This window comes from Hyaena hyaena, unplaced genomic scaffold (genome assembly GCF_003009895.1).
Source record: "Hyaena hyaena isolate Hyena2069 unplaced genomic scaffold, ASM300989v1 scaffold_77, whole genome shotgun sequence".
Classification (NCBI taxonomy): domain Eukaryota; kingdom Metazoa; phylum Chordata; class Mammalia; order Carnivora; family Hyaenidae; genus Hyaena; species Hyaena hyaena.
In genome coordinates, this window is record NW_024080708.1 from 1,335,156 (window position 1) to 1,351,082 (window position 15,927).

The 15,927-nt window shown below is 41.5% G+C and overlaps 1 protein-coding gene across 1 annotated transcript in view; it reads left to right on the forward strand.

Moving 5' to 3' along the window:
• Positions 1 to 15,927, forward strand: part of GUCY2F (guanylate cyclase 2F, retinal) — a 90,534-nt gene that overhangs the window by 17,893 nt on the left and 56,714 nt on the right. Inside the window, exons 3-5 of the mRNA XM_039233529.1 lie at positions 7,509 to 7,863; positions 9,259 to 9,343; positions 13,469 to 13,565. Coding sequence (XP_039089460.1) covers positions 7,509 to 7,863; positions 9,259 to 9,343; positions 13,469 to 13,565 — 537 coding nt within the window. The remainder of the gene's footprint in view (positions 1 to 7,508; positions 7,864 to 9,258; positions 9,344 to 13,468; positions 13,566 to 15,927) is intronic.

The window sequence follows — 15,927 nt, forward strand, 5'->3', positions numbered from 1 at the left end:
TAAAAAGATTTTAAAAATAATGAAGCTCTAAACAGAGCTGAAGAGTTGAAGTTGTATGGACATCACATGTTTGTTGGCCAGTGGTCTTCAATATAGAGAAAGTGGCTACCCAGCTGGGATTGTTTGTCAATATATGCAGATCTTGCCTCTTGGGCTACACTTTCTTCAGAGAAGAATATGCCAATCTCCTTGGGAGTCATAATCTTGGCTGTCTCTAGGAGTCATGTTAGGGGAAGGAGACTGTGACTCTCATTATTAAGTATAAAGACATTAACTTCATCATTGTTTTTGGTGGCCCACCTAACGTCTACCTTCCTTTGGAGTACATGTCCTAGCTCTGGAACTGTTCTGAATCAATTTAAGCTGTTTCCTGCAGGAATCTGGCTTTCCTCAATAGAGGTGGGGATGATGGATGTCGAACTACTCCTTATATAGCCATTCATACAGCTGTCCCTCCTTTAGAGCTGTGCCTCACTCCCACTTCTATAGTACTTGATGCCTCTAATTCCTAAGCCTTTCTGGGACTCTCAGGGGGAAAATCTGCTTGTTGCTTACCTATATTCCCCTCTTCAGGTACTTAGGTTTAATCACCCTCCACTCTGTTAAATCAGTTACCACTTTCAATCTTCATATCCTGTGGTTCTGAGTTACAGACGTCTCCTATTACTAACACATATGGAGAGTTACTGTTTCTGTTCCTTGTTCTCCTTGTTTGGGAGTGATATTTGGGAGGAGGAAGAGTGAAGAAAAAAAATCTTGATTTCACTATCTGTAATCAGGAAGTTATGAAGGATAAAAGAAGTCACAAAAAAAGTTACTGGTGGATCTACCATAGTCAACCAATTAATTTAGCAAGTATTTATTAAGCTCAGATAATGACATGGTAGTTAGGAGCATGGGCTTTGAAGGCAGAGTGCTGTATATTTATGTAAGTTCTCTGTATCTTTTCAGATTATTTTATTTTATTTCATTTTTAAATGTTTACTTAAAAATATTTACTTATTTTTGAGAGACAGAGTGCGAGCAGAGGAAGGGAAGAGAGAGAGGGAAACACAGAATTCATAGCAGGCTTAAGGCTCCGAGCTATTATGTGAAAGCTATTATGAGCCCAATGTGAAGCTCAAACCCATGGACTGTGACATCATGACCTGAGCTGAAATCGGACACCCAACCGAATGAGCCACCCAGGTGCCCCACCGTTTCATTATTTCAAATTAGGAATAATAACATACTTACCTCATAGAGTTGTTGTGAGGATTAAATGAGTTAATACACATAAAGAGCCTGCCTGGCACCTAGTAATCCCTCAATAAATATGTTTATTCTTAGTGGTATTAGCGTTGTTCTTTTTATTATTACTAGGCACGCTGCAGGTGATATCACAGAGAACAAAATAGAAATGAAGTCTACCCTCATAAAGGGGAACAGTTTCATCATTTCAGGGTGCTAAGAACACTGGGTCTAAAATAGGACTTTTTGGGGTGCCCGGGTGGCTCCGTTTGTTAAGCATCAGACTCTTGATTTCAGCTCACATCATGATCTCATCATTCATGAGTTCAAGGCCACTTTGGGTTCCCCGCTGACAGTGTGGAGGCTGCTTGGGATCCTCTCTCTCTGTCCCTCTCTCTCTGCTCTTCTGCTTAAGCACACACTCTCTCAAAATAAATAAATTAAAAAAATAAAATAAAGTTGGGACTTTTAGGTGCACCTGACTGGCTCTGTCAGTGGAGCATGTGACTCTTGATCTTGGGGTTGTTTGAGCCCCACAATGGGTGTTGAGATTTCTTTACAAATAAAAAAAATCTTTAAAAATTAAATAAAATTGGGACATTTACTTATTGGTCACAATTCAAGACTGAAATGAGGTACTTGAACATTACATTTCCAGGATGATATTACCAGAGTTATGTGCTCCTCTTCTGAAATGCAAACAATAGCAGCTATCATGTATTTTGTGCCTACTCTGTACCAGCTAGTTAACATAAATGGGCTCATCAAATCCTCAGATCAAGCCTACAAATTAGGTATTATTATCTCTATTTTATGGATGATGAAACTGAGTCTCAGGGTAACCTGTCCAAGGTCATACAACTGGCAAGTGGCAGAGCTGGGATTTCAACACTAATCTGCTACCGGAACCTGACCATTTAACCACACATTAGCCTTTCAAAAAATCACACGGTGTCCCATATCTGATGATTTACTCATTAGAGTAACGAGTCCTATGAGGACTCATGGAAAGAGAACAACAAATCGGAATGGAGAGATTAGGTGGGGGGAGAAGCCAGTGACAAACTTCCTAAATTAGTCTCAGGATGATAGGGCAAGGATTATCTCTTTGTGCCTTAAAGTTTTGGCACAAAATAGACTTCTGAAATAAAGTCTTAGTGCCTGCATCCTTTACTTTTGCTGTATGCTGGTGTTCAGTAAAATTCTATTGGCTACAAATACATATTGCTGGAACACACGTTTTGGATAATTTTTTCAAATGTGGCCTTATTCGACTAAACAAAGGAAATCCTCTGGATTTTTCAGCAAGCTCTGGGGGGACCTTAGGCTCCTGCAACTATTGTTTTCTATTATCTTAAATAAAGGTGACTGGAAGGGGGATGGTAGGCTGAAGGGGATGTGGTTAGCACTGAATGAAGCATTCCAGGATAGGGCCCATGAGACAGCTATCAGAAAATGTTGCCTGCAGCTTGTAGTGGCTACAATTGTCTTTGTGCATCATTCAATAAAAAATAAAGGTAATGTGTTCATGAGTATCATATTGAACAGATTGGGTTATTAGCCATTTCTTGGCAAAATCCAAGGGTTGAAATCATTCATTGTTGGAGGTACTACCTTTAATAACAGGAACTCAATTACCATTTGGTTTCTTGTTTTCTGCATGTGCCTTGCTTTTTGTTCAAAAGTGATGTAAAAAAAAGTGACGTTGCCATTTTGTCCTTCAAATGCTATTTTCCAACCCATGTATGTTTCAATGTATGCTTCTAAAGACAAAATGCCTTGGAAACCAGTTTTGTGTCTTTCAAGGCACAGTAAATCTGAACTGATGATAGTCAGCTTAACAACGGCATGAGCCATTAAATTGAACAAATTCGAAAATCACTGCTCCTGACCCAGACCGTGTTCTCTGTGATACCAAACTCCAAAAAGCCTACGGTAGAGCCAGCTAATGTTACTGAATAACAGTCAAGGGTAAGTTTCTACTGTCTTTCATTTATTCATAATTCATTCGATCAGGTTCAGATCTACACAACAGGCAAAACGAATAGACTGAGTCATGAATTGTTTCACCATTCTGGGCTGTAATGCCAACATGGCCCTGTGCCTGACAGAGGCTCTTGCCAATCCTGTCTTACTTCTTTAGGGAGCTGTAGTCAGAAGCCAGGACAGAGGCTGGGGGTAGTATCTTTTCTTCCCCTGTCCCACCTTCTACCTCTTCTTTTTCTCATTATTTGCAGCAGCTGAAGCTGGAGACCTTTCGTGACCAATGCTAATAGACTGTGCCTCTGACTTATGGGAAGGGGCGATTTCTACTGCTGAAGGGCACAGTGGGTGAAACAACACAAACCAGCTGGAGCACAAATCCGAGCCCTCACAGTGAGAGTGGGCCACTGTGACAGTTTTTTTTTTCCTAAAGTTTTTATTATTTATTTTGAGAGAGAGTGAGAGAGAGCATGCGAGCAGGGAGAGAGGGGTGAAGAGAGTGAGAGAGGGCCAGAGAGAAAGGGAGAGAGGGAATCCCAAGCAGGCTCCATGCTGTCAATGCAGAGCCAGACCTGGGGCTTGATCTCATGAACTGTGAGATCATGACCTGAGCCAAAATCAAGTCGGGCGCTCTACCCACTGAGCCACCCAGGTGTTCACAGTTCTTTTGCACCTGAATGCCACTGTTACAACTATGCCCTTTCCTTGAGCTTCAGGTCCCTCTACCATACTTTTTGGCTGTGGGTGTGTGGGCATGCATTTGTGTGCATGCGTGCGTGCATGCGTGCGTGCATGGGTGCGTGTGTGTGTGTGTGTGTGTGTGTGTGTGATATGGTGGAAGCTAGAGACTCCTGAAAAACAGGCTTCAGGTTTCAGTCATCCTGGAGAGTTGCTGTCAGTCAGCTCTAACAGGGGTCAATCGAAGAACACAAAGGGCAATATAGCCTGGCCAGCTCAAAACCCTTTGAGATGGGTCAACTCAGAGGTGAGGGTGTTATTTTTAATAGTTTCAATCTTTGCTTTTGGCTGCACGTAGATGCACTCTCTTTCCCAGAAGGCTCTGTGCCTTTCAAAACAGAATACTAGCATTTTCTCTGCTTTCAGGGGCTTGCTGCCCTGTGGGTTTTTTTTTTTTTTTTTTTTTTTTTTTTTTTTTTTTTTTTTTTTTTTTTTTTTTTTTTTTTTTTTTTTTCTCATTTGTTTTACTAGTATTGATTTTATACCCCACCTTCCAGCCTTAACTTATTGTCATAACCTACCAAAGCCCCAGAAAACAGGCAGGCTCTTGCAGAAATCTTAAAGACAATTAAATGGACCATAAAGGGAGAGTTAGTGAAAACTCTTCAAGGGACCTCGGTGTATGCTAGGCAGCTAAGTGCGGATGCCTTGGTGGCAGCACATGCCATCCATTCCCCATGTCTATTTCTTTTTTAAAAATTTTAAAAATATTTTTATTTATTTTGAGAGACAGAACATGAGTGGGGGAGGGGTAGAGAGAGAGGGAGACACAATCCGAAGCAGGCTCCAGGCCCTGAGCTGTCAGCACAGAGCCCAATGTGGGGCTAGAACTCACAAACCACAAGATAGTGACCTGAGCTGAAGTTGGATGCTATACCGACTGAACCACCCAGGCACCCCTCCCCATGCCTATTTCTATAGTGCGTGTTAAGGCAGAGTAGTGAAGAGAGATCATTGGAAAAATAGGAGACCGAAGTGTTAATTTCTCTGCTTTAGTTAGCTCTGTTATCTGGAGCAAGGTTTTCGGCCTGGACAATTGGAAGAATGGAGTATGGAGTAGCTTTTTTTTTTTTTTAATATTTGTTTATTTTTGAGAGAGAGAAACAGAGCATGAGTGAGGAAGGGGCAGAGAGAGAGGGAGACAGAATCCGAAGCAGGCTCCAGGCTCCAAGCTGTCAGCACAGAGCCCAATGTGGGGCTCAAACCCATGAGCCCTGAGATCATGACCTGAGATGAAGTCGGAAGCTTAATCAACTGAGTCACGCAGGCGCCCCAGAATGGAGTAGCTTTTAACAAATTGGGGGAAGACTCCTCGAAGAAGCAGAAAGACTTGAGGTGAAAATCAGGAGCTCGCTTGTGGGTACTCTGAAATTTGACATCCAGGTAAAAATAGCAGAATGGGCAGTTGACTTTTGAGTCTGGAATTTAGGAAACAGGTCTGAGCTGGAAGCATAAATCTGAGATTTATGGCATAGATGTGACACTTAAAGCAATGAGACCAGATCACCAAAGGAATGAGTGTTGATATAGCAGAGGATTAAGGACTGAACTGTTTAACATTCTAATGTTAAGAGATCAGAGAGATGAAGAAAAAAACCATGGACAGTCCAAACAGAAATGTCTGCAAGCTAAATTTGCTCCCCATACTAGACCAGGTGTTGGGAAATTTCACAGAAGTTCATACTGATAAAAGACCACAGGTAACACCTATTTCAATAAAAAATGCTAAACTAAGAAACAGAAAACCTGAGTAATAGTCCTGATTTTATGCCCAGGCGAGTGACTTGGACAAATCACTAAACTACCCTAGGTCTCCCTTTCCTGTCTAAAAAGAAAGACAACTAGACCAGATGATGTCCAAGGTTTATACATTCATGGTTCTAGACATTTTAGAGAGGAAAAGAGACTGAAGCCCAGAGAGAGGGGCTAAGTGACTTGCCCAACATCCTGGCATTAGGAAGAGACCACAGGCCAATGTGTCTTCTTCTATATTGTTGTTTTAAACCCTGTGTGTGCATTAGAATACCTGGGGAGCTTTTAATAATACCGATTACTGTGTCCCATACCTAATGTGCCTCATTCTGTTGGTTTGGGTTGGGTCTGGCATTCGTGTTTTTGACACTCCTTGGGTAACTGAAAACCCTCTGCTCTACACTAACAAGGCATGGCAGTGTCTCGCTAGTTGCTATCCCTCTCTGCATCTTGACTTGTATTTCCAACATGAAAATGATTCACTCAATTGTAAACCCTTTTATTCAGATAAAGGTTGTTACAGGAGGATAGCTTTCTAGGCCTCATGAAACCAAAGTAGCAAGTATCAGCTTTCTCTGAAGCTTGGTAAAATGGCATGACCATAGCTTTCTTGAACTCCATCCTAGAAATGAAATGTTATGGAAAACCATGAAGCCATGGCCTGGTGGGGCAGGGGGAGGAAGGGGGGAGGGATTGTTCTCTCTTCCTCTCTACGTTTTTGGAATAAAAATACAAGTTTATTCCAAAAAAATTTTTACTAGGTTAATAATCATTGCATCGGGCATAGTACACAAGTGCTGTTGCTTTTACTATGTTTATATAGCAGGCAAAGTCATGTCCATCGTGGAAGCCTTAATGCTTTATAGTTGCTTCTCACCAAAGCTTTGCCACTTTGGACACCAACACGAAAAAAAAGGTTTTTTGATTAAAACCCACATTTTCCAGGGCGCCTGGGTGGCTCAGTAGGTTAAGCGTCCGACTTGGCTCAGGTCATGATCTCACGGTGCGTGGGTTCGAGCCCTGCATCGGGCTCTGTGCTGACAGCTCAGAGCCTGGAGCCTGTTTCAGAGTCTGTGTCTCCCTCTCTCTCTGACCCTCCCCTGCTCACGCTCTCTCTCTCTCTCAGAAATAAATAAAACATTAAAAAAAATTTTTTTTTAAAAACCCACGTTTCATATGTTGCAAAATTTGGCTCTGTGTTTGTGGGTGTGTATGTGTCAGTATGCATGTTTGCATGTGTACATGTGGGGATGTGTGCTTAAAACTGTATTCTAGTGTTCACTTCCTCTGAGGAGCATGTGTCTAGGAGAATAGCCACTTCGGACTAAGACAGGACATAGACATGGACTGTGGAGATGCATTATTTACAGTCTTACCACACACACTTACCACTCTAGTAGTGTCAGTAAAATGATTTTACCATGCATAATGCACTAGTAATTAACCCGGTAAAATTCCTCTGGAATCCTGCTGATTCCATTCTTGTTTTTTTAGTACGCTTTATAAGTCTAAATCACTTTCTTAGTTTAGGAGCATAAAAATATATTGTGTATGACTTGGTTTGCTCATAAAATTGTCATATTTGATATATTTAAAGATGTGAAGGCCTGGGGGAGAAAAACAGAAAAATTCAGGGGAGAAACCAAGCAAGTCCTCAGAAACAATTGTTTTTTTTTTCCTCTGGGTCTTCATAGCTCTCCTCCACTCAGACGTGCAGTCCATAATAATGAACACAGGCTTGAAATACACTCTGAGATTGCTCTAGGGCGACTAGGGCTCAAGATAATTGTAATTTTTAAAAATAGGTTTCACCGTTGTTTGGAACCATCTACAATTCAATTTACTTTATCGCACAAGCCATGAATAATGCTATGAAAGAAAATGGACGGGCTAGTGCTGCCAGCTTGGTTCAGCATTCCAGAAACATGCGGTTCTATGGATTCAACCAGTTGATAAGGACAGATTCAAATGGAAATGGAATTGCAGAATATGTAATCCTGGACACCAACTGGAAAGAATGGGAACTCTATAGTACTTACACTGTGGACATGGAAACGGAGCTGCTACGGTTCAGAGGGACCCCCATTCACTTCCCTGGTGGCAGGCCCCCTCAAGCAGATGCAAAATGCTGGTTTGCAGAAGGGAAGATCTGTGGAGGAGGTAAGGAATGGAAAGTCACTGGTAGTCAATTTGGCTCAGCTTGGGTTACCAGGGAACGTCTTTAAGTGAAGGCACATTTTAATATTGGAACACTCATAGAATCGGTCATTTGTATTCATGTGAGGCAAACATCTTGGCATTCCAGGTAGTTAATTTAAAATAATGAGGGCAATGAGAGGTACTTAGCAGCCTCGAATAATCATGCACAAATTAAAAGCTCCCCCCCACACACACTCATTTTCGAAAGGATCCCCACTCCCAAAGAGGTTACTCTAATAGGAGGAAGGCATGAGTCTTCTCCTTGGTCTGTTGTTGACTATGACCTGTGATTGTTTCCACTGCCAGAAAGATCATCTGCCTTTCCCCCATGCATCCAAATCCTGTCAGTCAGGACCCTCCACAGTAATCCTATTTCTATACCATCTCCTCTCTGAACTCCCATTGAACTAAAAGTCTGTACCTCACAGCTTAGCACAAAATTGCTTTTCAATTGTTTCTTGTGTATTGATTGCGTCTCCCCCTCCCAAATATACTGCTCCTGGAGGGCATAGCTAATAATTCTTATGCCACCCCTCCCCCCTGCCATGCAACACAGTCTGCATGCAGTAAATACTTGCACTTTGATTGACTGATGGAACTCCTCTAGCTTAAGGAAGAGTGGAAATTCCATCAAATCTATGAATGCCAGAGGGGAACTTTAGAAGGACCCATATTATTCCTATGCTAGTGTACACCACACCCTTCTAAAATCAAATGCATCTATTTGAAATGGGCTTCAATTTCTCTTTTGCTTGAGCATGACACACCCAACTACCTTTTCATTACCATCATCATCTATTTCCTTCTGAAATCTTAGTAATCCATCCAAACATTTAGGGTTTCTAGAGGCCAATTTACATCTCGATGAAACACTAATTATCAAAAACAGACTCACCCTTGAAGGACAAGTGCTATTATGTTTTTCATCCATAACTCACAAGGTCTATGGGCTCCAGTGAAGTTAAAAGGTCTTTTATTTTACGAAGGCAACATAATGCTTACCCTTCACAGGTGAGATAACATATTTATTCTCAAGAACTCTATTGCCATCCAACTTAAATTAAGGTACTCAAAGTTTTCTATTCATGGACTTTACCTCCAAAGAAACACCCAGGTCAGCCTTAATTCATGTGATTTGTTATTGTCAGAGTGATGAGTGGTTTTGATTCAGAACGGTGAAATTGCTTTCTGTATCCATAAAGTCAACAAGACATACTGTGCTGTAGAAAAATGGAATTAAGTTAGGTAGATGTGGCTTGATTTTAGACTCACCAGAAAGCATGAGGAGTCACTCCGTGGTGCCCTTTATTTACAGCCTTTCTCCAATAATGCCATTCTTCCTCTTGTTCTCTACAGGCATTGACCCTGCCTTTGCCGTGATGGTCTGCCTTGCTTTGCTTATAGCCTTGCTGTCTATTAATGGATTTGCTTACTTTATAAGGTACATTTTTGTTCTTTTTGTATATGAAAGTACAAGTCCATAATGGCCTTGTGAATATTTATTTCCTGGAAGTCATGTTTCAGTACAATTTCCTCATTACATGACCCACTGATTTCCCTTTTTTTCCATAGTGATTTACCATCCCTACTGGCCCCATTTAGAGTAAAGTGTTTTCATGGTGCCAAGAATAACTTCCTCAGCTGTGTTGTCAGTGTTGTTGCCTGTGAGGACATCTAACTCTCAACACTATCGTGAAATAGGAGAACTAATACTTTAGTGCTGGCTTATTCCCTAGCTGTGCTCCCTTTTCCACTGGCAGAGTCTTCTATACCCACCTCCTTCCCCAAATAGTATGGACAAATAGAAAGCAGAATTGGAATCTTTTAACCAGTTCCAAGAATTAGTCAGACTTTGGCTAGAATCCCAGAGTTAGGAATAATGGTCCAAACTCCCAGGATCACAGCAGAGATTCAATAAACTCAAGCAAGTAAAACACCTAGAATAATACCTGACTCAGAGTAGATACTCAGTAAGTGGCCAAGTCGCCTCTCCTTCCCAGGTGCATGGGATTCTCCTGCTGATTGTTGGGATCCCAGAATCCTCACCTTGGCACTCATGCCTTTTGCCCAGGGTACACATTCCAGATTTGTATTGTCCTTCTTCTTTGGACAAAAGCTATCCTAACAGATCATCAACATCATTATTATCAAGTCTTTATCTTCCTCCCTGAGCTCCCATGATAGGCGACCAACTACTCTGATGAACTAATTTAGGATCAGGGGTAAATGGCTGAAGATGGCTTCATACAACACTCTTTTCTTATAACCTTCACATTTTAACAGATGACCCTCCCCATATTAAGATGATTGGGGGAGGGGCGCCTGGGTGGCTTAGTGGGTTAAGCGTCCGACTTTCGCTTAGGTCATGATCTCGCGGTTTGTGGGTTCGAGCCCCGCGTCGGGCTCTGTGCTGACTGCCAGCTCAGAGCCTGGAGCCTGTTTCAGAGTCTGTGACTCCCTCTCTCTCTGACCCTCCCCCGCTCATGCTGTCTCTCTCTCTCTCTTGCTCCTAGAAATAAATAAAACATTAAAACAAAAAGATGATTGGGGGAAAGTAAAAAATGAAATCAACCATGACTCTCCCATTTTACCCTTTCCATCCTGCTAACCACACCTTTGTTATGTCTTTGCAAGAGTGGTCCTGACAAAAATATGACACGAACTTGGTAGCGAACGGAGTGGAGCTATTTTGGCAGGTTCCAAGAAAAAAATGTCTAGAGTGTACTAAGCAGCTGTAGAAATTTGGACAAGACACTAAACCTCTCTCGGCCAGAATTTTCTCATTTGTTAAATGAAGGGATTGGATTAAGTGATCTAAGAGCCCTTCCAGCTCTAATGTTCTAATGAGTCTGTGAAATACTGGATTTAAACTCTAACAGGTGTTACTCTTAATGTTTAGTATGTTGGCATCACTGTGAAAAACCATTATTCAATCTCCTCGTATTAGAAACTTGATAAAGCCATACAGAGTGCTTTGTAGCTTATGAATTATTAAAACACATTTGATAAAGACATTAGTTGAAAGGAAGTTTTTCTTCTAATTTTTGTGACTGTGACATATCCCTGCTCAGAACAGAAATTTAACATGTTGAATTTAGCTGCTGCCAAAGACTAAAGGATTGAATTAACATCATTAGATGCTTAGTGAAAATAAATGCCGTCCAATGAAAAAGCTTCCCTCTCTAGGGAGATTTGAAGAGTAATGGGCTCTGGCTACCTAATGCCAAAACATCCCATTGCAAGGTTGAAAATGGAGTCACTCAGTTGCTTATGTTACCTGTCAGTCAACCCCCCACCTCACCCTCCATGACTGGCCTCCCTGGTATTTCCCATGGAATGAACGGGTTCTTTGGGCTTAGAATAATGAGTTCAATCTGCAATTCTTAGGAAAGCAAGAAAAAACAAGTCTTAAAAATCATGAAGGGGATTGTTTGGAGCTTGGGCTGAAGGGCCAAGAAGACTAGAGAGGAAAATGATTGGAGCCGGACATGATTGGAGAGGAAAATGATTGGAGAGGAAAATGAGTTTGAGACAATTGGTACTTCAAGTGGTCACAGAAAACTCAGAGATGGGAGAGAGGTACATCATTTGCCAGAGTCACTTGGTCCTTGGTTCCTCAGCTAACAAAGCACAAAAGATGCCCTCTCTTTGCTGCCTTCCTCCCTCTCTCTGCCCACCACGGCTGCAATCAGAAGAACTGAGCGTCTGATGAGTTTCTGTAATAGATGGTGATTACTTGCAGGAGAGTGACTCTGTTCCTTCCCTTTTTGTGTGTTTTGATTGTTTAAGTTTTTTTTTTTTTCAGAAGGAAAGCGTGCAAAGAACCCAACCACCCCAAAACAAAGGATTCTTTGAACTCCTCCTTTCTCCCTACTCTGAACCAGATTGCCTCCCCTTTCTATAAAGCTCTCCAGTGCTTTGTAATACTAATGATGATAATGATAATAATGAGCTCTTCTACTTTCATGGTGCTTCATGCTTTTCAGAGCACTTTCACATACATTATCTCATTTGATTTTCAAAACAACTCTATAAAGCGGGTAATGCAGGACTATTATCCTGCTAGACAGATGAAGACACAGGGGCATGAAGAGGTTAAATTATTTATCTAAGGTCATCTGGCTAATTAATGACAGAATCTGCACTATACCCCAGATCTGTGGATTGGGAGTCCAGTTCTCCTTCTACTGGAGTGTGCTCTGGAGCATGGTTATTTTTACAGGTGTGCCCGCCTTAAGACAATTCACTACACATATGTAACAGATAAGTTAGGGAGTGATGCTTTACGTTGCCAAAAGATTCATGTGCTTTACCCAAGAATTCACTACAGGGCTCTTTTAATTTTCTCTGCAGGGTAGCAGCTCCCACAGTGATAAGGGACATATTTGTTGGCAGGCAATTAGAAACACATTAATTGTTTGTTTACAAACCAGTGGAGTCACTGAGAAAAACCTCCTTGCTGGTGCTTACAGCTACAGTGCCATTGCAGAGTTCCTTAGAGCAACTTGACAAAGCATTTTGATTCAGTGGTTGTTTTTCCCACTCTGGCGCTGGCTTTAATACTTTAATACATTCCACAGGGTGACCATTAAGGGGTTGAGGAAAAAGCGAAGCCAAACTGTTGCTGTCAGAGCCCCTAAGACAAAACAGAAGAAAACAACCATGCAGACTAAATCCAAGGTACCCTCCGGGTCCTTGAGTTGCCAGGTCAGCTCAACTGAGATGACCTACCTGACTGCGTGGGTAAGGCATCATAAATTCTTATGTGTCTAGTAATTGATTTGTAGGAAATAATTACATTCGCTGCAAATTAATGGGCATGTTTGAAGAGAATAAGGTTTAAACTGTGTCTGTGTAATGCTCAGACAAGAGACCAATTCAGTAAAAGAAAAAAAAAACCCCAGTCAGCCCACTTGTTTGGAATCATGTAGACAAAGCAACCAACTGATTGAATTTTTCCACTTTTCAACCTGTTGCTTTGGCAACGCATTGATGCAACTTTGCAAGACAAGTAGTCTTGTAGGCAGAAATCTGGGCCCACAGCCAGGGACCAAGGATTTGAGTGAGTCCCAGCGCTGCCTCAGGCTAGGGGATCTCAAAATTGGCTTAATTTTGTTTTGTTTCTTTAATGTGTTTTTGCATCTATAAAATGGAGATGAATGATTCTTGGCTTGGGTATTATTAGCGTATATACTATGGTATATGAGAAAGGGTGTTGAGTTCTATACAAGTATTAGGAGGCGTTGTTTTGAATGTCCTCTTGATGTGTGATCGCCATTTTATTAGTATGACCTACCATCCCCATGCAGCATCCTCACCCTCCCCTTTTGATGCCTCTTCAATGCCATTTTCATTTTTCTCTTTCGCTCTTTGTAACTCCACAAGTGGTGAGAACCAGCGTTGCAATTTCTCTTTCCTGTGGGTACTAAAGGAAAGATCCATGTGTGGTTGTTCTCTCCATTATCTTCTATATTTCTAAAACTTCTATCATGGGGCAAATTTATCCTGGGTTTGGAAAAAAAAATATCCAGCCCCCTGTGACCCTCCGATTTTACGCTTGTTTCAGGCGTCGTATAAATAAAATCCAGTTGATTAAAGGACCCAACAGAATTCTACTGAATTTGGAGGATGTGACGTTTATCAATCCCCACTTTGGCAGTAAGGTAAGGAGCATCCCGTTCTCTTGCACTAATATGGTATCCATCCACAAGCCACGAATGACTATGGAACACTTGTCGTGTCGCTAGTCTGAATTGAGATGTGCTATAAGAGAAAACTACACACCGGATTTAGAAGACTTAGTACGAAAACCTGTGAAATACCTCATTAAGTGAAAAGCATGTATTAGTTACATGTCAGAACGATAATACTTTGGGATATATTGTGCGAAATAAAGCCATATCATTAAAATTACCTCATCTGTTTTGTTTTATGTTTAAGTATATTTTATTTATTATGAAAGAGAAAGTGCAAGTGGGGAGGGGCAGAGAGAAAGGAGAGAGCGAGAATGTCAAGCAGGCTCTGCACCATCAGCACTGAGCCCTACAGGGGGCTGAAACCCACGAACCATGAGATCATGACCTGAGCTGAAGTTGGATGCTTAACAGACTAAGTCACCCAGGCGCTCCATGTTGTATGTTTTTTAAAGTGACTACTAGAAATCTTAACGTTATATATGTGGCTCAGGTTACATTTCTATTGGATAATGCTGTATTACAACAGTTTTGTGGAAACAATGCAGTGCACTTTGAGCAATAGTGTAGCTTTGACTTCGTATTGGTTGCTAGTTCCTCAAGGGTAGAGGTATGTGTTTTCTTACTGTTGATCCATAGCACCTGACATATGTGTTGATAGTATAATAAGTACTTGTAAAAGTCTGGTGAATGAATCAACTAGAGAAAGACAATGGAGTGTCGTGGGGGGTTCTGTTATGCTCGTGATTGTGTTGTAACTGGCCCTCTTCACTGAATGTCTGTTATTATGTTTTGGCCCTGGGCTATGCTTCGTGAGAGATGGCATGTGCTTCTGCCTTCAAAGAGACTACTGTTAAGTTAGAGAGACAAATTATACCTCACAAGAGAGTTAATAGCTGCCATATTGCACAAAAGACACTAGAAATATGGCAAACTTCAGAGGAGACATGTCAATGGATGAAGGTTGTTTTAGAGACTCAGCTTTGGTGCTGGGTCTTCAACAGGAATGGATAGGACTTGTCTAAGTCACAGTTCACAAATGGGTAACCACTTTTGTTTGACCCTTATACCCTTAAACAATAGTAGCCAAAATTTTGATATTGTGGGATTATGCATAAAAATCAGGATTTCTGGCTGTTTTTTTTTTAAATTTTTATTTATTTATTTACTTTTAAAATTTATTTATTTTTCTTAAATAGTTTATTGTCAAGTTGGTTTCCATACAACACCCAGTGTTCATCCCAAGTGCCCTCCTCCATGCCCATCACCCCCCTTCCCCTCTCTCCCACCCCCATCAGCCCTCAGTTTGTTCTCAGCATTCAAGAGTCTCTCATGGTTTGCCTCCCTCCCTCTCCCCACCTATTTTTCCTCTTCTCCTCCCCTATGGTCCTCCGTTAAGTTCCTCCTAATCCTCCTATACGTGTAAACATATGGTAGCTGTCCTTCTCTGCCTGACTCATTCCGCTCAGCATAACACCATCAATTTCCATCCATGTTGCTACAAATGGCCAGATTTCATTCTTTCTCATTGCCATGTAGTATTCCATTGTGTAGATAAACCACATCTTCTTCATCCATTCGTCTGTTGATGGATACTTAGGCTCTTTCCATGTTTTGGCTATGGTTGAGAGTGCTGCTATGAACATTGGGGTACATGTGCCCCTATGCGTCAGCACTCCTGTATCCCTTGGGTAAATTCCTAGCAGTGCTATTGCTGGGTCAGGGGGAGTTCTATTGTTAATTTTTTGAGGAATCTCCACACTGTTTTCCAGAGGGGCTGCACCAGCTTACATTCCCATCAACAGTGTAGGAGGGTGCCCATTTCTCCACATCCTCGCCAGCATCTAGAGTCTCCTGATTTGTTCATTTTAGCCACTCTGACTGGCGTGAGGTGGTATCTCAGTGTGGTTTTGATTTGTATTTCCCTGATGAAGAGGGAAGCTAAGCATCATTTCATGTGTCTGTTGGCCACCTGGATGTCCTTTTTGGAGAAGTGTCTGTTCATGTCTTCTGCCCATTTCTTTACTGGATTATTTGTTTTTCGGGTGTGGAGTTTGGGGAGTTCCTTATAGATTTTGGACACTAGCCATTTATCTGATATGTCATTTGCAACTATCTTTTCCCATTCCATTGGTTGCTTGTTAGTTTTATTGATTGTTTCCTTTGGCATGCAGAAGATTTTAATCTTGATGAGGTCCCAATAGTTCATTTTTGCTCTTGATTCCCTTGCCTTTGGGGATGTGTCAAGTAAGAAATTGCTGCGGTGGAGGTCAAGGAAGTTGTTTCCTGCTTTCTCCTCTAGGGTGTTGATGGTATCCTGTCTCACATTCAG